This window comes from Ahaetulla prasina, chromosome 1 (genome assembly GCF_028640845.1).
Source record: "Ahaetulla prasina isolate Xishuangbanna chromosome 1, ASM2864084v1, whole genome shotgun sequence".
Classification (NCBI taxonomy): domain Eukaryota; kingdom Metazoa; phylum Chordata; class Lepidosauria; order Squamata; family Colubridae; genus Ahaetulla; species Ahaetulla prasina.
Window position 1 is genome coordinate 125,018,349 of NC_080539.1, and position 27,847 is coordinate 125,046,195.

A 27,847-nucleotide genomic window follows, 5' to 3' on the forward strand; every position below is an offset into this window, starting at 1 on the left:
AAGGCCCTCTCTGTGTGAGCGTACGGGTCGGTGGGAGACATCAGGTAACAGCAGGCGGTCCCGTAAGTACCCGGGCCCTAAGCCATGGAGCGCTTTAAAGATGGTAACCAAAATCTTAAAGCGCACCCGGAAGACCACAGGAAGCCAGTGCAGACTGCGCAGGATTGGTGTTACATGGGAGCAACGAGTTGCTCCCACTATTACCCGCGCAGCTGCATTCTGGACTAGCTGCAGCCTCCGGGTGCACTTCAAGGGCAGCCCCATGTAGAGAGCATTGCAATAATCCAAACGGGAAGTGACAAGAGCACTTGACAGAGGGGGGCAGGAGGCTGCCACAGCTGAAAATGGAGCTCAGGAGCCTGTTTTCGCTGACAGAGTGCTCAGGCCATCACAGACGCCCCGACACAAGTGACATCAAGATGGTCACGCCCACTCTGGCCATGCCCACCCCAGCCCCCAAGGTTGCAGCCTTCAATGAAATAAAGTTTGACGCCCCTGATCCAGAGCATATGTAGGCAATCTCCCACCCTCTCCTTATCTTCTATCCTCTATTCCCTGGTACCTTGTTCTTTCTCAAGGTTATCTTCAGTTCCCCATACCTCCCATGAAGTTCACAAAGTGACATTTCTTGATGTCGTTTTTTAGAAAGCTGCAGATACACAATTTCAAATGTTCCAACGGTGTTTGAAAGCTTTTGCAAACAAAATGCTTAGCTAGTGTTACAAAGTGCTGATTACAATAATGTTTTTCTTCGTAACAAAAGGGAATGGGAAGCACAACATCTGTATATATTTCTAGGGTCACAAAAGTGGTTTTCTAAGTTAAGGCACTCATTGGCACACAGAAATCTGCATTAAACCATATCAAACCATACAATTCAATGTTAAAGTAGCTGGAACTATCTGTCAACTTTCTGACAGATCTTTCACCAAGGCCAAAGCAATACTGCAATATAAGGAAGAGCAAATTCAAGGCAGTGAAGGCTTTAATAAAAGTCTATTTAGAAAAGCCCTTTCCCAAGCAAAAATACACTAACCGTAAGATGGGAGCAGTAACATACATAGGAAAATGTAGCAAAGCATCCTACATTGAAGTTACGTAGAATATAAATTTATGAAGTGTATCAAAAATGTAGCAGTAGATATTTGGTGAGAACATTCTACCCCAACATAAATCTAAGTGGTCCCAAATCAAGGTAAAAATGACCTTAACTTAAAGGCCATATGATTAGACTAAGAGACACTGTTGCCCCAAAGCAGTACAGGAAACATCAGTATCAGTACCAAATTAAGATGCACACAGTTTAGGGAAGCTATTTTGATCAGCAAAATAGAAAATTCTAAAGAAAAAAAGCTTGGAAGACTAAGCCTCTGGTCCTGGGGACCAACCCAGATTGGATTCTGCAACATTATCCTGGGATATGTATATTTGCCACCATGTGTGTGAATCTTTTGAGGAAATCATGCCAATGGGGAGACTGGAAATGGTTAAGAAAGTTGTTTTATGAATCTATCACAACCTAACTTAAGAAATTGTCTATTAAAATAATTTCAGTGCATAGTTTCAGCATCTTTAGGTAGGGATAACCATTTGATGCATAGTACATGAAACAGAGTTTGAAAAGTAACCAGAAGCCCTCTGGATTGTACTAAAAAGGACTTTGGCAGCCTTAGACAAAATATGCTACTAAAAATGGTTTCTGAGACTTAACAAGGCAATACAGCAATTCAGAGTTTATTAAGTATGGCTAATTTATTATCCTAGTTAAGAGCAACTGTAACCATTATACCAGCTTTAATTAATAAACATTCATACATGCCATAAATATCCTTGAATTTTCAGGGACAAGGTTAGGGCAATCAGAATTTCCAAATAACTTTAAAGTGAACATCAACACAAGAAAATATTTTTATAGTGTGACTGCCATTTGATAGATTAAATTGGGTCTATAGCGGTTTTCTATATTCCCAGCTACCTCCTGAAAACTACTTTACTAACTGCATTCTTCTGAAACAAAGTTGGAAAACCAGGCTGACAGAAAGATTAAATAAAGGTTAATCAAACAACAAAAATGACACAGTGATGTTGAAATATTACACGTCTTTGCAAAATTATTAGGTAGCGCTACATATGCATTTCAATATAATTCTTTCTCAACAAGTGAGAAAGTGATTTTCCTATGAAGCTGCCTAAATCATTTATAAATTCTCATGAATCATGAATCCAGCTTTTAATAAACAGGAAGAATTAATCTTCACCAGATACCTTCCAATTCCCATTTTTAATACTAAATCCCCGCAACACTCAATGTTTTCACTAGAGGTCTCAAGATATCCACCTTCTCCAGAAAAGAAATGTTTTACTTTCCTACTATCCAAAATATGCAAGCAAGTAAGTAAAAGAATTTTACTTTAAAAGGGTTTTGCGTGAAATATATCTTAACGTGAGAGTAAGCTTAATTAAATACTTAAGTTTAATTAAGTTTAATTAAATATATCAAATGCAGCACAATGCAGTATAGGACATCAGATGCCGATCAGTAAGACACAGGAGGATAAGTGTGTTATGAACAATCAAGCATGCACTGCGTCTTAAAAATAAAATTTGAATTGAAACCATAAGTATGTTTAGTATAATCAGAGAGGTTATACTAAAAGAAAAGAGAGTATAGTAAAAAAAAAAGTATCACAATGTATTAGGATTTAAACTGACAGGAGCACAACATTGGAAAAGTGAAACTTTGGCAACGATATAGGAAAGTAAGACCCAAAACAGAATATATTGTATTGACGATACAGTCTGCATATATTCATAATAGAAGCTTAACTAAATTCAAGCATGAATGGCTGTTTTACATTTCAAAGACAGGTTTAAACATTTGGAATACAGTAAGCTTTTAAGAAAAAAAAATCAAGAGATCAATGAAAGAATATCAGTCAAATCTATTTAAATAAATATAACCAATTCAAAAAAAGGAGAAATATTTAAGCAATGATTTTAAAAAATCTTAAAGGAGGGATTAGTCGGGTTTTTTTCAATTTTGTTCCAGTTAACTCTGTACTTTCACTATTTTTGGCTAACAGATTGAAAAATGTAAAGTGATTGTCCATAATATAGCTTCATATTTTAATAAAGTGTGCACCGCATCACATCACAATTGTGCACAATCTACATGGCATGCTTTCTCCAAGAAGCTCCGATTATATATGTTTCATTTCCTAGAATTTTATCCTTCCATAAATTCTATAAAATATATGCCACTGGGAAAAAGTAATCAGTTAAAGTTTATTGGATGAGCTTCACAGCTATGTAAGAATTTGAATAGGACACCCGGTATAGCTCTTTGCTGAACCCTTCCTCTCCTTGCACTTTTTATACAGCAGATATTATTTGTAATACAAAACGCAAAATACCTCTTTGACATGCCACATGAGTGTCATGGCAGATTTAGACAATCAGGATTTGGCCACTTACAATCCTAGGATTTTAATTTCATAACTCCTTTAAACAAGATTAGTTTGGAATTAGTTCAGAAGAATTACTTTATCCCTGAAGCCACCTCTTTGTACAGCAACCAATAGATGCTTATTGAAGGACCTGGCCAGGCATGTTTGGTCCTCAATAGGAGAAAGAAGATGGTGAAGATCAGCGAGGGCATCAGGAGTCATGAAGTGCAGGAGACCAAAAGGACATAGATAGGGAGGGAAAGTTGAAACCCTGCAATTGTATGTGCAGGCTGCTAAGCACCCACATTTTATCACATGACTGTGGGGGAGCTGCAATGACCATAATTTTGGACACAGATCATAAGTTCCTTTGTTCAGGGCTGCTGTAACTTCAAACAACTGAATAAATGGTCATAAACCAATAGCTATCTGTGCCTTGTCTTTGCAGCCAGGTAAATAAATCAGGCAGATAGAAGTGATGAATGGCAGAGGCAAGGAGCAGAGAAGGACCCAAAAAAAGTGAGCCAAGGAATCTGCCTCTGCTTTCTTACTTGCAGACAAATAAAGCTAAGACAAGCTAAATTCTACCAGATTTTTGCAACCATTCCTTTGTTTCATCCAGATTTTAAAGGAGAGGTAAATCTAAGCAGCCACAAGCATGTAAACCAAACACTATAGAAAGATGGCTTCCTTCAAACCAAGAAAGAAGAATGTCAGATACTGATCAGTTTGTCTTTCTTGGGTGGCTCTCCACAATTCCTTCTCATCTCTACAATTCTTCACGATGCCTTACTTTCTAGTGCATAAATGATCTAGCTACCCCAAAATGAGAATAACAAACTTATGGAAGGTCATACCTCTTGGGAGGATATCTCCTAAACAAATGATAAGCATTTTGACAGCAGGATAAAGATGGTATATGGCTGTGCTTTCAGAGAAGAATGGAGAAGAGAACGCACAAAACCACTCATTTGCTAACAAGTGTTTTGAATTATAGCTGGGTGAAACCTTGAGGATTTCTCTAGTGTTTCAATGGCATTGAGTTATCACATGGGCACAGAAACATCTCGCTGTTTTTAAACTGTAGTTTCTATCATTTGAAAATAGGTGTCTCAGGAAAACATTCCAGGAGAAACAAACAAACAAAACAAGCGTTTTTCAGGTATGGTTACCGGTAGGATGGTCATACAGTAAACTGCAAACTCCAGTTTAGAATTCAATTTGGAATCAGGCAGCTTGCTTTTAACTGATTCTTTGTTCAGAAATCCAAAGTGTGATGCCTTGGCACTTTAATATTTTGTCTGTAGTTTTTCTCCAAGATGTATCTTTATCTCTTGGTTACAATTAAGAAATCTCTGAATTTTTGAGACTACACTATGAAGATAAAGCCAGCTGCAACAACTTCTTCTTCCAGCCACCCAAGTGGCATACCACTCAATTTGAGATTGCTGATGTTTCTCCCAGAAGTTACAATTCCAATTTCTATTCTTTTTAATCCAGTAGTCTTTGTTGTTTTCTGTTTTTAAGCAAGTAACAGGGAAACCTTCCGCCGCGAGCTTAAAACATATTTATTCATTTGCGCAGGACTGGACTAGGTTTTAAATTTATATTGATTTTAATTGGTTTTAGTATTTATATCATTTTTAATTAATTTGGCTTTAGAATAAGTTTTTTAATTGTGATCTTAATTTGTATTTATATGTTTTTATTGGCCTGTGAACCGCCCTGAGTCCCTCGGGAGATAGGGCGGTATACAAATTTGATTAAATAAATAAATAAATGATTAAATAAATATACCTCCTTGGAGGACTGCTTTCTTTTCAACCATTCCATTGCTCCATATATCAATCCAACTGTTGCTTCCTGGTCATCATTCAAATTCTTCAATAAACAGATGGGGTATCTAGTACACCCATATTTTAAGGACTATACACAGATTGCTGCGATTTTCCGGTCAAAAGATTTAATGTAATGCAACAAAAATAGATATCTTACAGGAATTACTTTGCCTTTTCTATTTTCTATCCATTAACCTCAGAATTCAGCTTATATGTCTGGCAGTTCACACTCCACATATTGTTGAGATTTAGACTGCAGAACTAAGAGCATTATCTTATGAGTGTGTGAAATAAGAGCCATTGTTTGATAATTTGAACATTTTCTAATAGGGTCATTTATGGTATTTGAATATTTATTTCACAATATGCACAGCTTGCTACAAACAGGCTGTGGGTGAGGTACAACAAAGAAATATGAATTGATCTTTTCATTCCCTTGGCCATTTGTTATTCATATCTGCTTATAATTCATAAGTAGTATTTTAACTGCATCATCTTGTAAGATTACAAGATAGGTTTAATAGCCACTATCAACATTTCTTGTAGATTGCTGCTTATTAGTTTTACTGGGAAAGGGACTAGAATTCACAATGATTCTATACAAAAAAGCTGGTTTCACATTGTTAGAAAGGAAGAGAAAACTAGAATTTTATTCACCTTCAGTCAAGAGATAACTAATCAGCAGTTTGGCAGAAACAGCATGCCAACCATGAATTAAATTTTTGTGGCTAACAGCCACACCTGGTCACAGGCTTTGCCCTCTTGACTCAAGAAAGAAGGTTTTTAAATCACCAAATGATATTTACTGGACTACTTCTTAAAGCCATATTAAAACAAGATTGGAGAGGACAGACGCCAACAAGGTTGAGTTGGATTGGGTTGGGAATTATGGAGGAAAGACAGACTGTATTTTCCTTCCCAGTACAGTACATCCCTATGGGTAAGGCAGTTGGGCAGTGAATCAGAATTTTCCAGTTGTCCATTCTACGATACACATATCTTTTCTACACATCTGGCCCAGAACAGAACTATTATTAAAGGGTCTGAAGAAATTCCATAAGCCCTGGTCTACATTGTTTCCCTATCCCAATTGATTTCTTCAATATTATGAGTGAAGTTATTTGGTAAAAGTGGTTCATATAACGTTTATAGGGTGTAATATTATACCTGTCCGGTGTACGCGAAGTCCAGCGCTTGCTTTAAACCTATTCCTGTGATTCCATGTAAATTCACTTCATCTGCACAACTTTCAACCATACAAAGACTGAACATTGCCTAAAGGAAGAAATAAAATATTTATTCATTAAAACTGTTATGTATGATGTCCATGTTAAGTAGCAGAGACCAGTGGTTGTTCTCTTGCTATTCCTTATAAAAGACCTTTGTTAAACATGGACTGGCTCCCACATAGCACAGAGGTTTCTATTCATGTGGCAAAAACCAAGGAAAGAGATTATCTCTGTAATTTTTCTTTTCTCCTTTACAATAAACCTTTGTGTCTTTTGGAAAGTTGCTTTGGAAGGCTGGAAAAATACAAGACATTGTATGAAGAAAAACAACGATGAAAAGCTTAGAGCAGAATTTGTGGTGCCTTTTATAAATCAAAGGAGCAGTTGCTTTCAATCTGGATCTAATCCAATGAAGGTACTAATCAATATGCTATATCAGGGCTGTCAAACTTCCAGACCATGGGCTGGATGCATCACACACTGGCCACATCCACGCCCAGTTTAGCGAAGGGGGTAAAAGTCCCAATACATCATATGATGCTGCCATGACAACGTGAGTTTGACACTCCTGTGCTATACCTTCAAGGGAGTCAAATTTTGAAGTTACATTTTGTTATATTCCATTGATATTCTTCCATTTCTGTAGGGGCTTAAAACAATGGACATGATCTTCTTCCATTTTAATCTGTCATTAAGCCCATAAAGAAGGCTAGGCTGAAAGATGATGACTTTCAATCAAAATACTCAATCTGCTGAATCTGAGTGTCCCCAGTCCTAATCTGACATTGGTTTCACTGTACATGGCCAGAAATTTGCACTATTGAAAGATTAAGAGGTTTTGTTTTGCGATTTTACCTTTTAATCACCAAAAGGGAGACATGAGAGCCCTATCTCTCATTTATCAGGGTAGTGGGATGGATACAAATTGAGGCACTCCTGGAAGATGGGTGTTGACAGCAGAAATTACCAGTCTCTTTTGTTTTAAAAATCTTACTGAGCCCCAGCAATTTATACTTGAATATCTAGGAAATGAAGAGAGATACCTGGAGCTTTGCTCGCAGTGGCGTATTCATTCATTCTATACAAGTACAAAAGGACTTTTAACAAATTAGAAAAACAATATTGTAGCAACTGCTGAGGACCCCCTGAACAACAGGTCTCTGCTGGCCAGGCCAGGCCTAAATGTACAAGTGCATATTTCCTTCTTGCCTAAGCAGTATTCTTTTTTTCCTGGCTAAGCAATGTCTGCACATAGCCTTAAATTTACACCCACAGGGCTTTTTCATGGACATAAGGTGTTCCAGCTTGTGAAAAAGCCATAGGAAACTACTCCCACAACACTGCTCATAAGTGAAAGCCTTACACTGAAGGACAAGCTGTGTTTTTGCAAACACTGACAACGCCGCTGTATATCAGGAAAGCAACATATGCTACTTCTGACACCACAGTGACTAATCGTTTGAATCCTCTGGCATAGCACAACTTCTTCATACTCTAATCCAACTTAATATTGTATATTTTGCCAAGAGATAGTATCACTTTCACCTCACGTCTCAATTATGCACTCGATAAAATAAAGGAAAACACAGCATAGTACTATCAAACTAAAACTGACTTAATACAGATAGTCCTTGTGTTATGGCCATGTGTTTAATAACTGCTCGAAGTTATAATGGCATTGAAAATTGGATTTATGACCTGTCTTGCACTTAGAACAATCGTTGTATCCATGTGATCAAAAATTGGGCACAAGGCAACTAGCCCACCCTTACAACCATCGCAGGGGTCTGCAATTCCATTCTCTTGCTCTGCATGAACTGCCTCTGCTTCAGTTCCCCCACATCAATCTTCCCAGCCCAATGTTTGTCCTATGAGTTGCCCTGCACAGCATGGTGATGCTGCTATGTTCCAATCTCCTAGCTGACCTTTGTAATCTTCTTTGCCTCCCCTCCCCTCTGCTGAATGGTCTACATGGCCTTAAGCCCCACAGTGTAGGGGCTCCATCACCGCTAGAAATAGAGGCGGCAGCAGACTACAGTGGTATCTTCATCAGGGTGGCCCAGAAGGGCAGAGATGAGCTCCAACACAGCTCCCAAACTATGGGGCTTGAGGCCAACTGGCATCAATGAGCCCAACAAATGGGAAAACGATGAAGGCGGGTGACATCATTCAGTAGCATCCCCATCTTGGTTAGGCTATACAGGGCAGTCAAAAAGGACAGAGAAGGGAGACAGGGGATGGAAGGAGTTGAAGCCGTAGCAGTTCCCGCAAGGCAGAAAAAATGAGCTGGTTCCGTGAAAGCATCCCTTGCCTTGGAAAAACCAAGGCTCAGGGCTCAGGGGGACCAAGACAGAAATGGCTTAGATAGGTGTGGGAGCTTTCAAGTGGCAGGAGACATGATCCGCCATTTGCAACTTTCTCAGCCAGCTTCCGATAAGCAAAGTCAGTGGGAAAACAGGTAGGAGGTCGCACACTGCAGACACCTGATGTCCTCACCTAATAACCACACTGTCTGGAACTGCTGTGGCTAAGTGGGGCAGTCAACATGACGTTTAACAATGGTTTTTTTTTAAAAAAAAAACATCTTAAATTTTAAGGTTTTTTTAAAAAAACTTAACATTTTAAACTGACATTTAACACTTAACAAGTGTTTTCCTTAGCAATGGAAATTCCAATCCCGCTTAGGGTCAAAGGCTAAAGACTACCTGTAAGTTTACGAGGTACAATAATAATACCATTCTGAAAATATCCAACCTAATGAAATTATAGTGCATTGAAAATCAGGTAATGTGACAGGTGCATTAAGTTTAGGTAGTCATTCCTCTCTCATTAAGGAAGTCCTTTCAAATGTAGTCTGTCAGTTGCATTTTGATTGAATTGGAGCTTGCTAACCAGTCTGCAAAATGCAAGGAGAGTGTATAGTGTAGCTGCAGTTTAGGCTGAGAATTAAAAGAGAATAAATAAGTAAGGTCAGGTCAGGTCTGCTCACAAAAGGATTTAGCTGATAGAAGATTGAGCCTGCTATCTAGCCATATGGTAAATTACCCAGATCCGTAGACACTTCCTAGTACAAACCTCACCACAAACAGAGAATGTTCTTTTCCTCAATTGGGACCAGAACTATACTCACTAAGCAAGATGGTTATTAAGTGAGTTTTATTACCTTTTTGCCACAATCGTTAAGCAAATCACCCTGGTCATTAATCATATTTGTCAGAAGGTCACAAATGACACTCCAGTGACATTGGGACACTACAACTGTTGTAAATACATGCCGGTTGCCAAGCATCTGACTTTTGATCATGTGACACAGGGACTCTGTGAAGGTCATAAGTACAAGGACTGGTTGTAAATCTCTGTTTTTCAGTGCCATCATAATTTTGAATGGTTGTTAAATGAATGTTCATACGTCGAGAACTATCTGTACATATTTTACATAAAGAAAGCGAGCCTTAAGCCAGTCTTCCCTTCCAAGGACTAGATGCGCCACACAGAATCTATATATATATATATACACATATATACACTCCCAGAAATGTATGTGCATGACAATACTTGAAAAATATTTTTTTCACACTGAAATGTTTGAGGGGATTATCACTACTGTGTCCAAAATTTAAAAGAAAAAGGAATTTATATTTATTATAATAATCTAGAATAATGCAATTACATAAAAATATAACTATACTGCATGTACTATACAAACATATGTTAACTTACTCTGAAATAGTCACTGCATGCTGCTAGCACAGCCTTGTGAGCAGGGAATTTCTGTTCTTCAGCAATTAGAGTTATATCACAGAGTATCCCATCATTTCTTTGTTGGTTCAGAGCTGCCAGGACAGCATCATTGTGAGAACTGGATTGGCAAAGTCTCTGACCAGTCAGCATATCTTGAATACTGCAAAAGAGGAAAAATTAGGACCATGAGAATCAAAATAAAATCTATGGAATATACCCATGTGCTTTAAATTATCTGATTTTTTTAATTACCACATATATAATCTATTTATATATGTATCTGTACAATATTTTTTCAGGAAAAAACACACACTGCACACATGTGCATATGCAGTATGTTCCAAACACCGCTTTGCATGGAAAAAGGAGGCTTAACAAGGTAAGCAGAACAGTGAGGGGGGGGAACAGCTGTGCCACGCGATTTAGATTCACTAGAAAGCAGGATTTCCTGGTTTCTAGCAAATATAAATCATGCGGCACAGCTGATCATCAGAAATACCGGTTCAGATGAACTGGTAGCTTTTTTTTCATACTGGTTCGCCCGAACCAGTAGCTTTTATCATTCCTGGTTCACCCGAACCGGTGCAAACCAGTAGCATTATATACACAACTTGTGAAATCACAGCTACCACTTCATTAGCTGGTGATGGCCTTTATACACATCAAGTTCTTCCCAAGAACCTAGGATGTCATAATTTATTGGTGTAATGTACGTGCGGATTCAAATATTGTGACCTTTTGTAATTGACAGATGGAAATTTTGTCAATGCACAGATTTTCTAAGTCCTGTATTAAAATTTTTTTATTTGGCACTCACTGTTTCAATAACCACTGGGACCATTATGGTCTGTTTATGCCATAATGTTTCAACTTCAATTATTACTATCAATATTATTATTATTTCCAGCAATTAAAAATAAAGTATTTTTAATTTTTTCCCTATTTCTGCACAGAATCAATAGATCTGCAATATTATGGTCTGTCAGAAATATTACTGTAATCCATTAGACAAAAATCTCATTCTTCTATTCCAAATAACACTATTCTAAACATACACAGTGTGCCCATACATAAATTATCATTTTCAGGCTCACATTAACTGAACTGCGATTCTTATGTTGTGTAAGAATTGTACAATGTCAACCAATTTCCCTTAATATAAGTAATTAAATTGTCATTGCCACTAGAAATGGTAATACATACCATTCTTTCCAACACTCTGGAAATGTTCTTTATATAATGCACTTTTTGACAGGGCAAAGTGGCAGTACTGAAGTACTGAAATGTCTTACTAAATATAGCACTGGTTCCTTCAGATAATTTTTGTAACACTACCAGTTCCTGTCAACACTTTTTGTTGCAACAAAAATAAACACACACTAGAAAAAACTTTTTAACAAATCATAAAGAATAATGAATTACAGAATAAAGGGACAGTATTACTAGAACTGCATTTTGCATTTCTCAGGGTTGGCCATTCCTACAGTACTCCGATACTCTGGTCATGTTAAATTAGACTATACCTGTATTTCTCAGAATTCCCAGGCAATGTAGCCCTTGGGAATACTGGCTGGGATTTTGAAAGAGGAGAGCCATTTGGTCTGTGGAAGCAAAACATTAATCTGGTGACAGCTTGCCAACTTTAAAAAAAAATCATTAGAAAGCTTGCTTTTTCATTAAATGCAGCTCTGATAAAGTGAGCTCACAAAAGTTTTCATCTTTAAATAAAATGTGTTAGTGATACTTCAGCTGGAATTCTGGATTTGAAGTGTCAATACATCTGAAGGAAAGACAAACAAATTAAGAAACACAACTCTATACCAAAACTAATTTTAGAATTTGTTTTTAAATGAAATTGCTCTTTTGCCTACTGACTTACATTAAATATCAATGCAATGAACCATGTTATATATTTAAGCATAATAATAATTTATTAAAATTGCATGTCTAAAATGTCCCAAAAATTTAAATCCAAGCCAATTTCCTGTGCTAAATCATTGTTCTAGAGTTTTGGACATATATTTAGACCTAAAGAGGTGCAGAATACAAAGAATACATTTCCTTTTTACCATGCATAATTAGAATCATCACATATGCAATATGTAAACAACATAAATAGTCCAATCAGCTGGGGGGGATTTGTATTACTGTAATTGAATCAAATTTGGAGGAGCAAAATATCTTATTATTCTTTCTATTTTAGCTTATATATGTTTTTTAAAAATTAATTTTGAGGACTGCTCTATGAGGATCACCACAATACTATTCTCTTCCTTTCTCTCTCTCTCTCTCTCCAGAATTGACAAGTTCTTATTTTAAAAATACACAACATGTAAATGAGCTGACAAACCTGTGAAAAGAGCAAACATTTTTTGCATCAAGATTTTCTGTGAGAAAAGTTATCATAAAAATTCAAGGGAGACTACCACATTACAAAAACAAACCTTTGTTGACAGGGTAATCTTGATGGGGTATCCGTGCGTGCAGAGGGTGATACTGTCATCCTTTGGGTAACATGAACACATATAAAATGAAAATTGGCTGAGGCAGATATTGTGAACTATACCTGAGGCACACTTCAGATGGCATCCTTCAGCCTTACTGTTTGGAATCCCTTGCTTCTTAATAATTTACAGAAATGCACTATACATTCCAACTGAAAAGAAAAAAAATAAGGTTAGAATTAAAATAACTTTCTGTTCTCTCCCTTGCAGGGAATACTGCAAATCACTACAAAAATACACACGGAATAGTCAATGCCAGTATCAATGCCGAATAGAAGATACTATCTGCCAATATTTAGTATCAAGTTACGGGTATACTTTTTTGAAACTGCAAATTGAATATAAAGATTGGATGTAGAAAGTAGTCTATTTTCCAGTTGTCACACAGGGGTCAAGTAGCAAGCTAAAAGAATATGTTTTTGCAAGACAAAATCCTGGACTCTCTAAGAACTTCTTGATTTCTTTCTGGGGCACAAAAACTTATGATGCTTACACTACAACATTGAACTTCATGACTGAGTCATTAAGAATATCCTACAAAGCAACAATACAAAAATTACAGAAAAGTTTAGCATTATTTTAATTCCCACACCAAAAAGCAGTCCCTTGAGTTTCATTAACTCCACCCGTTCCACTTTATATCTTAACCCTGTTATTTCAGCATGAAAAGTTCAAGCAGCAGTTGAAATTCAATTAAAGAGGTTTTTCATTGACTGATACTTGTATCCTATCTGCCAAGACAACAAGAATGTGAAATAGAACCAGAGCAGGATGATGCAACTTTACCACTAATTGTTCCCCCATGAGTGTTACAAATCAAATACACATCTGCACATGTTATTTTAAAGATTCACTTCATGTGAAGGTAATGTAATCTTATTTTTGCACATTCCAGAACACATATCTTTTCACATCAAAGAAAACATCATCTCTGAAAATTCCATGCACAGATTCAAGGCATAATTCAGCACTCATTTTCTACACAGTAAATTTTTTTCAAAATCCATCCTTTATCATCTTCTTCCTCATGATGAACACAATGAACGTAACATATTTTGTTAGCTCTATGAATGTATAGGAATGCAGAATATACACAAATGGTCCAATATAGGATCATATTCCCATAAATGCAGGAGATACATTACAAAAACTGACTCCAATTTTTCTAGTACAACTCTTTAACAGAGCAAACTTACACATTTTATTAGCTTTCATTTTTAATGTTAATCTTTCAGTTCTCATATAGATGTAGCCCAATATTTTGATGGGTTTACAAAGCCTCAAAAGTCTTTCATGTTAACAGCTGAATATGGAACAACATTTAGATGTTTCAAGAAAAATGGTATTTGAAGAACACAAATGACTCAAACTGAATAAAAATCAAACAATTTGTGGGTAAGAAGACAACAGCTAAGAGCAGTTGGCTGAAATTGAGAATTTAAAAAGGGTCATACCTGGTAACTGGCAGATTATACCAGGCTAGTAGCAATAGCAATAGCAACAGCACTTAGACTTACATACCGCTTCACAGTGCTTTACAGCCCTCTCTAAGCGATTTACAGAGTCAGCATATTGCCCCCAACAATCTGGGTCCTCATGTTACTGACCTCGAAGGATGGAAGGCTGAGTCAACCTTGAGCCGGTGAGACTCGAACTGCCAAATTGCTGGCAGCCAGCAATCAGCAGAAATAACCTACAGTACTGTGTTCCAACCACTGCGCCACCATGGCTCTTAGTAGGCTAACTGTGCATATTAGGCTAACTATGCATATCCTATATATATATATATATATATGTGTGTTTTCTGAGGTTTTCGCGGGTGTTTGTATGTAGGTCTTTGGTTATTCGGGTTTTCTCCCGCGTAAAATTGGAAGTGTCTTGGCGACGTTTCGATGAAGTCTCATTCGTCATCTTCAGGCTTCAGCTTCGTGCTTCTGGGAGCAATGTGTGATTGCAGCTGTTTCTTCCTTTTTAACTGCTAGTGGGGGTTTGAACTGATTGGGTGGGAGCTTGGCTGTGCTCTGATTGGATGGGGGGTTTTTTGTGCTCTGATTGATCAAGGAGTATATGAAATCCCATGCACCGCCTGCCCCACCACATACATCGGACAAACCAACAGAAGAATAAGTGCACACATTGAAGAACACAAGAACTCAGTCAAAAAAGAGGAACCAACTTCTTCCCTGGTCCAACACCTTAAAGCCACAGGACACGATATTGACTTTAAAAAGACCAGAACTATCGCCAAAACTGAACACTTTAACAACAGAATAATCAGAGAAGCCATCGAGATAGAAAAACGCCCACACAGCATGAACAAACGAGATGATACCTCCCGCCTACCAGCCATTTGGAAACCCGCCCTTATTAACAAACGAGTCCTCAACACAAGGAGTGACACCAGACCCACACTCACGAGGTCCACACAGGATGTCACCACCACACTTCCACCCAGAAAGCAGACCCAAACCCACACTGATCAGGAAGCACGACCAAGGACCAGAAGCCAGACCGCAGCTGCAACATTAGCCATTTCAAACCCCTCCAATCCATACATGCAGCAGACTGACACCCACTACGAAGATGTAGCACGACCACGAACACGAAGCCAAACAGCAGCAGTGCAGCTCACCAGCTCAAATCCCCCTGCAACTCAGACTAATCTGAGCACAACCAAGCCCCCACCCAAACAGGACACACCCCCAGCCAATCAGAGCACAAAAAAACCCCATCCAATCAGAGCACAGCCAAGCTCCCACCCAATCAGTTCAAACCCCCACTAGCAGTTAAAAAGGAAGAAACAGCTGCAGTCACACATTGCTCCCAGAAGCACGAAGCTGAAGCCTGAAGATGACGAATGAGACTTCGTCGAAACGTCGCCAAGACACTTCCAATTTTACGTGGGAGAAAACCCGAATAACCAAAGACCTACATATATATATATATATATATATATATATATATTCATGATATGTTTTTCTTTTTTACTATGACAATGTTTATGTATACTGTTGTGACAAAATTAAATTAAAAAAAAAACTGAGGAGTCTAAAAACATTCCCAAAACAGAAAATGGTGGAAACAGTCTAAACCAGAGGTTCCCAATCTTTTTCGGTTTGCGGCTCCCATAACACTTCGGATTTTTTCCGCGGCTCCCTTAATAGGTACATCCGATTTTTTTTTTAATTTTTGTCTTTTTAAGGATTTGGAAATCTACTTTTTAGATCGTTAAGGTTAGGTTAATTGAAAAATAAATTAAATACGAGCTTTAAATTCACAATTTATTGAACATCGTTTAATGATTTAAAATTATTAATGGGATGGATGGGCTTGTTGTTCGCTGCACAACTTCTCAAATCTTGGAATAAAATTGGAAATAGCGACTCTCATTTCTTGCTCGACGTTAATTTTTGAGCGATATTTACTTTTTATTACCGCGACTGCCGAAAACCCAGCTTCGCACAAATAGGACGTTGCAAAAGGAATTAATATTCTTAGGGCTTTGCAACTAAGCAGTGGGTATTCCTCTTTTACTGATATCCAAAAATCAGAAAGTTCCATGCTAACAAATTTTAACTTCAATGTTGTGTCGCAAGACAACTCAATAAGAGATTCTTCTTCTGTAGAGGTAAATTCTGATGGAGCTTTGGCTCTAAATGGGTCTTGAATCCAAGTAAATTTTTCAATGTTATCTGCTTCAAAGTATTTTTCGAACCATTTGATAAGCTGAGATAAATGATCTTCAAAAAGAGATTTTAAATTGCAAGACAAACTGATTTCATTGGAGGTTAAAAACTGGTGCAACAAGGGAAAGCAATCATTAAGATCATCTTCATTAATTTTTAGTTTCCATAGCTGTAATTTTTTTCTGAAAGCTGAAATCTTTTCTGTTAACTTTAAAATGTGCATATTGCCTCCTTGTAAAGAGAGATTCAACACATTCAACTTTTCAAAGATATCACATAGGTATGCGAGTTTAATCAAAAAGTCTGTTTCTACAAAGTGTTTGGCATACTCATGTTTTTCTTCTTCAAGGAAAGTGTATATTTCTTGCCGTAATTGGAACGTACGAGACAATACACCCCCGCGAGAAAGCCATCGTGAGTGGCAGTAGTACAACAAAGATGTGTATTCACCTCCCATATCTTCACACATTCTTTTAAAAAATCTTGCTTTTAGTGGCCGTGTTTTATATAGTTTACTATATTTACCACACGTTCTAAAACTATATTTAGTGGAGGACTTATATACTTTGATGCAAGTGCTTCTTTGTGAATGATGCAATGGGTCCAAACTGAATCTGGAGCTTTGTTTCGAATAAGCGCCTGCAATCCTCCATAAGAGCCGGACATCGAACGACCACCGTCAGTACAGACGCCAACGCACTTTGTCCAGTCTAAATTATTTTCAACCATAAATATATTCAGGATCTCGAACAAATCCTGAGCCTTTGTACTTCCAGTAATACTTTTACAAAAGAGAAGGTCCTCAACGATTGAATTACCATCTAAGAACCATACGTAACAAATCAAGTGTGCGTCCTTATTATTGTCTGTGGCCTCATCGAGTTGCAGTCCATATTCACTTCCTTTTAATTTTTCAATTAATTGTGCATTGAGATCCTCCCCCATGTGCTGAATTCTGCGACTGATTGTATTGTTAGACAAAGGGACATTTGAAAGTAGTTTCCCGACTCACCAATCATAATGTTCACTAAATCTACAGCAGCCGGTAGAATGAGTTGCTCAGCAATAGTATGGGGCTTTTTACACTTAGCAACTCTATATGCAACTTTGTATGATGCTAGCAAAGCATTATTTGGTATTGACATATGTTTATAAATGCTGCCTTTTTGTTGTTTTAATTCCATTAACTTTCTTTTTAAAAAGTTGTGAGGTTTACCAACAAAGTTAGAATGGTTGGTTTCTAAATGTCGTTTTAACTTACTTGGAAGCATACATTCCGGTGCCAAAACTTTCATGCACAATACACACTGTGGTCTCTCTTTATCATTTTCGTTTATTGATGTAAAGCCAAAATCCAAGTAACTGTCATCATATTTACGACGTTTTCGCTTCTCGGAACCCTTGCCACTAGTTTGTGGAACTTCGTCTATAGATTTAGCACTATCTTGATTATTCAAGTTTAATAAGAATTTGTCCATTTTAGGGTGATCAGAAAAATAGCTTTTGAAAAGTAACTTAACCACCACACTATTAAGTTAGCCCAACAAACAAAAACTTATGCGAGCACTGAGAAGGTGATAACAAACGAATAGAAATCTGACTTGTAACTGCGCATGCGCACTAGACGTTTCAGAAATGGCGCATCAGCGTTAGACCCAGCGGGCGCAGATATTGAATATTTCGCAGCGCCCTTATGACGATAGCGTGGCTCCCTGGGAAGCCGCGGCTCACACTTTGGGAATCACTGGTCTAAACCAAGAAAACGACCTGGATACAACTGAACTATTCAGTAGCTGGATTGAACTTTATCTTAAAGTTAGGCATACCATATGATAAGAGGCTCAGCAACTACTTAGTTGTTTTCAAAAATAATCTGAATTTGTTAGATGTATCTGAAGGATGATGTACAAATTCAGTATAAGATCTTAATTTCAGAGGGCAAATTATACTATTGACTTCATAGGGCAGTATTCAACCTGTGTATCCACCCCTATGAGTGCAACATGCTGCTATTTGTACTATGCTTCAATGTTTACTACAGGTGTAGATCCCTCTCTAATTGGAGTTGGCAAAAAAGAGAGCAATGTTGCTACTAAAGACTCACAGCAAAGGAGGAGATCATTCACTTTCCATGTAATCTCTAGCTTCTTCAGATACTATTAGAAAAATTTTAATTTTTGGGAAATTTCTTCAACAAAAGCAGCCTTAAACTAGACCAGTGCTTCTCAAATAGTGGGGCGGGCCCCCCAGGGGGGGCGCGAGGCTCCGTAAAGGGGGGCGCGTTTGACCTCGGCAAACACTGTCATAACAAGCTAAGCCCCATGTTTACAGTCGCGCGGGAGGCGCGCGAAAAATGTTTTCTTCTTCCTAGGGGGGCATGACAGAAAATAATTGAGAAGCACTGAGCTAGACGGATCAGAAGACTCACTTGATACAATATAAAGAAGCTTGTATGACCTTGATTTTTTTTCTCCACAGAATTGGTTGCCTGGAAACATGGATACTCTATCCATTTAGTCAATAATTTTATGATTCTTCATCCATTACTCCACCAGCTTTAGATGTTATTGGTTAGAATATTCTACTAAAACATTATACAAGAAAGCAGAGACCAATCATTTCTCTCTGAAATCCAGCTTTTTGTCCTACATGCTGGCTTTTTAAAAACCTGGAACATTCACAGAGATAATATTTTTAGGGTACATTCTCATGTTTACCATTGGTAACATCAATTGAACCAGCAATTATTGCTTTAATAAATGTAGACATTGCTGAATAGGAAATTTGATTCCAGCTGCTTTGATCTATTGCACAGCAGTGAGCAACAATGACTTGGAAAGAGGATGCTGACTTGAAAAGCACATTCCACTCCAGGAAGAACATTATGACCAGATTAAAGCTACAATTCTATGAAATAACAGCAGAACCTGTGAAGCAATACATAAAAATTCCAGAGTTTCAAAATCATTTAGAGCTACAGTATATTAATATTATGAAAATATTTCTATTATTTGTGAAAGAAAAAATACATAATGTTAAAACATTGGTTTTATTATCCTTTCCTTGAATTATGTTGTTCATTAAAGTAATACAGGGAAAAATAATAAAAAAAATAATTATGAAGGCTAGAAAGAAACTAATATAATACTAAAATAATTGCATTTTATTGTAAAGATGTATATTTACCAATGGTAAATGGTAAAAATGTACCAATCATACCGGCTAGATTCATATGTCACAGTGTTTAATGCTTGTGATTTAATGTTATTTGAATCCCTTCTGTTTATTCTGGTTTATATTTATGGTTTACTTTTGCACATATCAACAAAGAGTTTATCCACATCGATTTCATATGAAGTAGACCATAGTTGAAAATGTTTTAGAGGTAATAAGGATATTAACTGTACTTGCAAATTTTAGGAATTCTTATAAAACATGAGCAATTCCAGTATAATTTTCAGAAATACAGAAATATGTATAACAGATTACAGACACAAATGGTTTTCAAATGTGGAAACAGAATTGGATAGCAGGATCATTTCTGCATTCTTCATATATAATGCTAAATAAGAATTGAAACATTAAAAAAACATTTTGTTCCCTACCTTCCTAACTTTCAAATAACGATTTTGATAGTAAAAAATGGCCTTAGGAGAGAGCATGGGGAACATTAAATTTTGGTATCTAACCTTATTCATTAGTATATTAGTACTACTGTATTAAAATGTATATTGTTTATTACTATATATTGTTTTTAATCCTCTGTTTTTTCGATATACACCAGTGGTGGGATCTTAGCAGTTTAACAACAGGTTCGCTGAGCACGTGCACACTTTGCAGAAAATTTAACTTTTGTGTTGCTGAGAGAAAGGAAAACACTTGAGGAGCAGAAATTCACTCTGCCGTAGGTAAGTATAATACAAGGGCGGGCAGGCAGGCCCACTTCAAAGAAAGAGAGAACCAGTTCGCTCACCGCTGAAAGTTGGAGCAAATGGTTCTCCTGAACCAATCCAAACAGGTAGAATCTCACCACTGATATACAATATACTTAGCAGTTAGAAGAAGAGTAGCTAGACATATTAATAAGTGAAACTAAAACCAATCAATAAAACAAGCATCAGACAGAATCAGTCAAAAATATATGCTGCTTTCAGGCGGAAATATCAAATCACCATTTGTTCTGTCCCCCCCTCGCCTCCGTCCGAGCGATGGCTTAATTAGCCGGCAGTATCAGCTCTGGCAGCAAACTAGCGAGCGTCTGCCAAGTGTCTCTGTTATCTCCCTCGACACCGATGAGTCACCTAGGAACAAACAGTACTTCAGCTCTTAGTTAAGCAGTTAATTTGCCTGCTACGAAGAGGCACAGCAGCTCTGGCTGCCTTTATATCCTGTGGGGTGTGGCTCCATGACTCAGCACTTCCTACGCCTGCCCCACCCCTGCTTCTGTTGTTCCTGCCTCTCCTGCCTACGAAATCTAGGGTCCAGCCAGGCCTGATTGCCATCAGCTGGGTCTGGAGGCGTAGTCTGGAGGGGGAAGAGTCAGGGGACAGAGGCCTTGTTATCTCTTCCACCTGGCCTGCCTCTGGCTCCTGGAGCTGAGCCAGGGAAGCCGGTGCTCCTGAGTTAAGTCCTGATGGTCCTTCCCCCTCACTTTCCAAGTCACTTTCTGGCAGGGGGCCCGGCTCGGGGGGCACAGACACAACACCATTTATGAACTTCTTGCTGATATCAGGGTCATGACATTAGGATAAATTAGGAATATGGAGTAAATTATTTTGTAATTTATTCTTGTTAAGACATCTTTAATTCCCGTTCTTGCCAAATATATCTTCTATAAAGACTAATGAAAGTAAAATTTAGAAAAGGTAGTATCCAAACCAATTCTATTAGACTACTAATATGAACAATATGAAAATATTTCCTGTCTTACTGGATTTCTGGAATGAAAGGGAGAAACCAAGGTATGGTCCCCTCAATCCCTAGAATCCTCTTTCAGGATTCTTATTATCTTGATAGAAACCACCTCAAATCTTTTCCCAAATACTGTAGCCCAATTTTTTTTTAAACCAATTGCTTGGGGATTTTTTTAAATAAAAGCAAAATAAGTATCAAAACAAAAACCAAAAAAGTTGAGTTTATATTTCAGTACACAAAACAACTAAGTTCAGTAGAGCAGAAATTCAAGCCAGGATTTTGGTCTGGCTTTAGCGCTTAAAACTATTGCAGGTGATTCATGAAGAGGCAAAAGAAGGTCAACAGATCTGGATACCAACTATGGTATTCTTTAGAGACACAATACCACAATGAGGCTGGAACACAAATTTTCAGCTACTCTAATCCTTGGAGGAAGACTGCTCCTAGATGATTATTGTGTATTTTCCCTCAGGAATTTCTCATCACACTGAAAATAGAATGAAAATGTGCTCTGCACTTGCTGGCATACTTAATGAAAATATATATAATCATCATTGGAAGGAAGTAGTATAGTTATCTTCCATTTTTGCTCCTTGTTCTTTCCCTTCTGTATATTGCCAAGGTGTCATTCACATTAAAGGCTGATGACTCTCATGGTAGAGAAAAACTCAGTTTGGAAAGGTCAGATATTTCATTTACCTTGAAATAAACAGCTTCACTGGCCATGTATGGGTCCCATTAATTCCATATGGGTAAATAATCAGGCCGACAGGAGTGAGTGGGCTGATTATATCCCTGCCCAAACACCTATGTGGTTTCATATTATCTAAGGGAAACTGGAAGTGTATTCTTCCATGACCGGCATGGAAACATAAGGTAGACAGCTAATAATAGGCCACTTTCTTTTACTAGTCCAACAACAGGAAAATAGTCAGACTTTCCAAACTATTTTCTAGATTTATTTACAAGACAACTTTCTCTAGAAATTACAATGATAAAGTGGCGAATTGTCATCTTAACTCCTCCCTCTCCTCAATAAGCTTAAACTGCATAAACAACAGATCCAAAGGAATACCATAATATAAAAATTTATAACTTCTGTTGGCTTAAGGACCTTGCCAAGATTTTGTGAATCCTGTTGAGTGAACCTGCTGTGAAAGTAAAGGACCCGAGGTCCAAATTTAATAATAATAATAATAACAACAGAGTTGGAAGGGACCTTGGAGGCCTTCTAGTCCAACCCCCTGCCCAGGCAGGAAACCCTACACCATCTCAGACAGATAGTTATCCAACATTTTCTTAAAAATTTCCAGTGTTGGAGCATTCACAACTTCTGCAGGCAAGTTGTACCACTGATTAATTGTTCTAACTGTCATGAAATTTCTCCTTAGTTCTAAGTTGCTTCTTTCCTTGATTAGTTTCCACCCATTGCTTCTTGTTCTACTCTCAGGTGCTTTGGAGAACAGCCCAACTCCCTCTTCTTTGTGGCAACCCCTGAGATATTGGAACACTGCTATTATGTCTCCCCTAGTCCTTCTTTTTATTAAACTAGACATACCCAGTTCCTGCAACCGTTCTTCATATGTTCTGGGGAGAGGCGCTTGGAATTGTAAGGAGTAAAATCTGCAAGGCTCTAGGAACCCATTTTGCTCTTTAGCCTATATTTCCCAAAATAAAACAAGTGGCAGAAATGTTGGATCAATTCTCCTGGAGGACAAAATCTGAAAATACCAAAAGGAATACCAAAAATACCAAAAGCAAAAGTTTATGCTAACTTGCCATAATCTCCATTCCGGTTCTGTTTCTTTCACAAAACCCACATCTATTCCATAATTTTAAAGCTTTATACATCCATGACATTCCAAATTTCAAAATACCACACAACTAGATTCCACTACTAGCTACTAACAAAAACTAAATATGGTTTATGGAGAAGCAACAAGCAGCATTAAAATCAGGCATTTTGTGAAGAAAGCAAAAGAACAAAACATATTTTCAAATCAGGATAAATAAAAGAAAGGAGTCCTTTATATACTGCATGCTTAAGCCATGGCATTTACTATTCCAAGTGATAAAGCCAAAGCTGAATAGCTTTAAAAGATTATTAGGCTTATTCATAGATAATAAGTTATTAATAGCTACTAATCGTGATGGCTATACATTTTCTCCAGTACAAAGTAGAACAGGGTTCTCAGGATAAAGGCTAATGAACATTAGTGCAAAGGAGTTTTTATTTGTCCCCCTTACAATTTTTCCAAATGGTATTTGGCTGCTTTACTTTAGAAACAGGATGTTGGATTAGATAGAATTTCAGCTGGATGCAAAACTGCTCTCCTATATCTGTTTATTTATATATTTACTTCTAGTATTTATACTTTCCACCTGAAAAGCTTTCATAACTTGCATGATAATAACAAAGAACTGCTTAGGATTGCATAAATGATTGTTACATTTTCCAGCAGACTGTCTGCACTCTTCAAAAACAAAAGTTTAAACATTTCCCCCCAACTCACTCACTTTTTGTAGAAAACTTTCATAATCTCTCAAGAGATGACTGCTGTACAGCATAGTACTATAATGTAATGTATAAAAGCAACAGCTAATCTCTTTATCTGGTGTCAGCAACCGAAGACCTAAAGCCCAGTTCTAGATCAGCAAGAATTGTTATCTTCCAAATTCCTGCACCAAAGCTCATGTAAATAAATACCACCCAAAACAGAAGTTGCCAACATGTATTGACTTCTCAAAGACTTTGATTGTGTGTCTTAACAAAACCAAGCTCTATTGAATTAACTATCTTGCTTCAGTTCACAACATACTGAGACACAAATTGGCCAACTGCACTTTAGACTAATGTATTACTATATGTGAATCCAGTCAAAATGGCCCTTTAGTGAATGTTTCCTCATCCAAGTACATCACAGATCAATCAATGTGTAAGAGGGAGAGGCAGGGCAAGCTAACAGGAAAAAAATACAATAATGAAGTTTTGAAAAGGGCAAATGGAAAAGAAAAAAGGGGGAAACTCACAAAGATTTTAAGAACATGATCTGAAAGTCCAGAATATCTGGATATGATCCATGTTTGGATATAAAGGAAGCAGCCCAAAAATTATTTACAAGTGGCCCCAGAATCGCACAAGGGGGGAAAGAACAAAGTAGTTTTTAAGAATAGGATATATTTTATGGATATGATTCCTCTCCATTTACAGCCAAATCAAGCCTATTCTTCAAACTGGTTGAATGTAGCTAGTAGCCCAAGTTATCAAAAGGCTTTTTACAACGTGAAAAGCTCTAAAGCAGTGGTTCTCAATCCCCTGGGGGTACACAAAGTCTTGAAGAAATGTTATGATTTAAATCTCTAGTTAAATCTTGGTGGTCTGTGGCCATGATCCGTGGCCCCAAAAGGTCCATGGTGAAGAAAAGATTGAGAACCGTTGCTCTACAGTCCCTGCATTTCCAAATGGCAAGGATGTGAAAGGCATTTTGAGCAAAGGCACCACTTTTCCCCTCACCTGGCCTGAGACCACAAACCACATCTTAGATCTTCCTCAAAAGCAGCAAACCATGGCTTCACGTCCTGGCAACCCCAGCTTGTAGTCCCTTCTCTTCAGAGTATTTTTTTTTAATTTACATTTATATCCCGCCCTTCTCCGCAGACTCAGGGCGGCTTACATTGTGTACATTTTCCCCAGAACTGTGGGGTTTTGGTTTTGATTTTTTGTTTGGTGTGGGGTTCGTGTTGTTGGTTTTTTTTTTGTTTTGGGTTGTTTTTTTTTTTTGGCCTTCCTTTCAACCAGGAAGGTCAGGGGGAAATTGCTTGGGGCAAATTTATCACTTGTGCAAGAAAAAGCACAACCTGCAAATGCATCTTGCCAGCCACTCAACTGGGCAAATCACCTTAATGGGACAAGTTTTCCAAGCCACCAAAAGGCTCTAAGAGTGCCATATGGTATTCGATGAACAAAAAGCAGCATTCATGCCAGTGGTGGGTTTCAAAAATTTTTACTACTGGTTCTGTGGGCATGGCTTGGTGGGCATGGCATGGCTTGGTGGGTGTGGCAGGGGAAGGATACTGTAAAATCTCCATTCCCACCCCAATCCCTGGGAAGGTTACTACAAAATCCCCATTTCCTCTCAATCAGCTGGAACTTGGGAGTCAGAAAATATATGGGGTTGGGGCCAGTCAGACTTTTTACTACCGGTTCTCCAAACTACTCAAAATTTTCGCTAATTGGTTCTCCAGAACTGGTCAGAACCTGCTGAAACCCACCTCTGATTCATGCCAACTCAAGAGACACCCAAAGGGCCCCATCCCACACATCCTTCCCTAGACCACCACCACCACCCTCGTCCCAACAGTCCTTCCAAGAAATGCTGCAATGCCAAAAAAAAGGGGGGGGGTCTGAATTCAGTTGTGAAACGAACTGAAGGGCTGAAGCAGGGCAACGTATCCCAAAGGCGCCGTTGAAGGTTGCCCCGGCAACCGAGGCAAAACCTTCCGTTATTGGTTGAGGGGCAAGTTTGTCGTCGTCCTCCCCCCCGACTCCCGCCCCGCTTAATAATCAGGGAACTAAGTAGACTTTTCTCTTATGCGGCGGCGGGGCAACGGCGGCGTCTGGGGGGCTGCGGCAGCCGCTCGGCCGCCAGGCCTCTTTCCTACGGAGCTCCGTCGTCCTGCCTCCCTCCCCGCTCTGTGGGAAAGCCGTCCCTCCGTTTCCACGAGGCTGAAAAGGCGATCTTTTTTTTTTTTTCCCTGCCCCGGGGAAAAGTGTATTCGGAGGAACGAGAGCGGGAGTCCGTCCCGGTCGCCCAGCCTCACCTCTCCAAGAAGGGAGTAGCAACACCGCTTGACAGCCCCCGCGTCCCGTGGCAGCAGCCGGGCTCGTCCGGCCTTTCTTTCCGATCTCGGTGTGGGGGGCGAACGGACCGAGGACAGCCGAGAGAAGGGAAGCTGCTTCTGCGGCTAAGCGGCGCTGAATTGCACACTTGACCGGCGGCTGTTAATGCTGCTGCTGCTGCTGTTGTTGCTGCTGCAGGGGCAGGAGGAGGAGTAGATCCGCCTCGCCCCTTCTCTTCAGAGTATTTTTTTTTTATTTACATTTATATCCCGCCCTTCTCCGCAGACTCAGGGCGGCTTACATTGTGTACATTTTCCCCAGAACTGTGGGGTTTTGGTTTTGATTTTTTGTTTGGTGTGGGGTTCGTGTTGTTGGGTTTTTTTTTGTTTTGGGTTGTTTTTTTTTTGGCCTTCCTTTCAACCAGGAAGGTCAGGGGGAAATTGCTTGGGGCAAATTTATCACTTGTGCAAGAAAAAGCACAACCTGCAAATGCATCTTGCCAGCCACTCAACTGGGCAAATCACCTTAATGGGACAAGTTTTCCAAGCCACCAAAAGGCTCTAAGAGTGCCATATGGTATTCGATGAACAAAAAGCAGCATTCATGCCAGTGGTGGGTTTCAAAAATTTTTACTACTGGTTCTGTGGGCATGGCTTGGTGGGCATGGCATGGCTTGGTGGGTGTGGCAGGGGAAGGATACTGTAAAATCTCCATTCCCACCCCAATCCCGGGGAAGGTTACTACAAAATCCCCATTTCCTCCCAATCAGCTGGAACTTGGGAGTCAGAAAATATATGGGGTTGGGGCCAGTCAGACTTTTTACTACCGGTTCTCCAAACTACTCAAAATTTTCGCTAATTGGTTCTCCAGAACTGGTCAGAACCTGCTGAAACCCACCTCTGATTCATGCCAACTCAAGAGACACCCAAAGGGCCCCATCCCGCACATCCTTCCCTAGACCACCACCACCACCACCACCCTCGTCCCAACAGTCCTTCCAAGAAATGCTGCAATGCCAAAAAAAAAAAGGGGGGGGTCTGAATTCAGTTGTGAAACGAACTGAAGGGCTGAAGCAGGGCAACGTATCCCAAAGGCGCCGTTGAAGGTTGCCCCGGCAACCGAGGCAAAACCTTCCGTTATTGGTTGAGGGGCAAGTTTGTCGTCGTCCTCCCCCCGACTCCCGCCCCGCTTAATAATCAGGGAACTAAGTAGACTTTTCTCTTATGCGGCGGCGGGGCAACGGCGGCGTCTGGGGGGCTGCGGCAGCCGCTCGGCCGCCAGGCCTCTTTCCTACGGAGCTCCGTCGTCCTGCCTCCCTCCCCGCTCTGTGGGAAAGCCGTCCCTCCGTTTTCACGAGGCTGAAAAGGCGATCTTTTTTTTTTTTTCCCTGCCCCGGGGAAAAGTGTATTCGGAGGAACGAGAGCGGGAGTCCGTCCCGGTCGCCCAGCCTCACCTCTCCAAGAAGGGAGTAGCAACACCGCTTGACAGCCCCCGCGTCCCGTGGCAGCAGCCGGGCTCGTCCGGCCTTTCTTTCCGATCTCGGTGTGGGGGGCGAACGGACCGAGGACAGCCGAGAGAAGGGAAGCTGCTTCTGCGGCTAAGCGGCGCTGAATTGCACACTTGACCGGCGGCTGTTAATGCTGCTGCTG

At 39.1% G+C, this 27,847-nt stretch overlaps 1 protein-coding gene across 4 annotated transcripts in view; it reads right to left on the reverse strand.

The window, feature by feature from the left end:
- Positions 1–26,405, reverse strand: part of KLHL32 (kelch like family member 32) — a 98,155-nt gene extending 71,750 nt beyond the window's left edge. For 3 of the 4 annotated variants that reach the window (XR_009154134.1, XM_058175016.1, XM_058175047.1), the window contains exons 1-4: positions 26,180–26,405; positions 12,821–12,910; positions 10,234–10,414; positions 6,452–6,559 (exon numbers count right to left, since the gene is read on the reverse strand). Coding sequence is in view for 3 of the 4 variants with exons in the window: in XM_058175016.1 (XP_058030999.1) it covers positions 6,452–6,559; positions 10,234–10,414; positions 12,821–12,843 (312 nt within the window). In the remaining variant the exon portion in view is untranslated. Of the gene's footprint in view, positions 1–6,451; positions 6,560–7,368; positions 7,478–10,233; positions 10,415–12,820; positions 12,911–26,179 lie in introns of those variants that run through there. The other variant, XM_058175027.1, reaches the window with a different exon arrangement.
- Between the last annotated feature and the right edge of the window lie 1,442 nt (positions 26,406–27,847).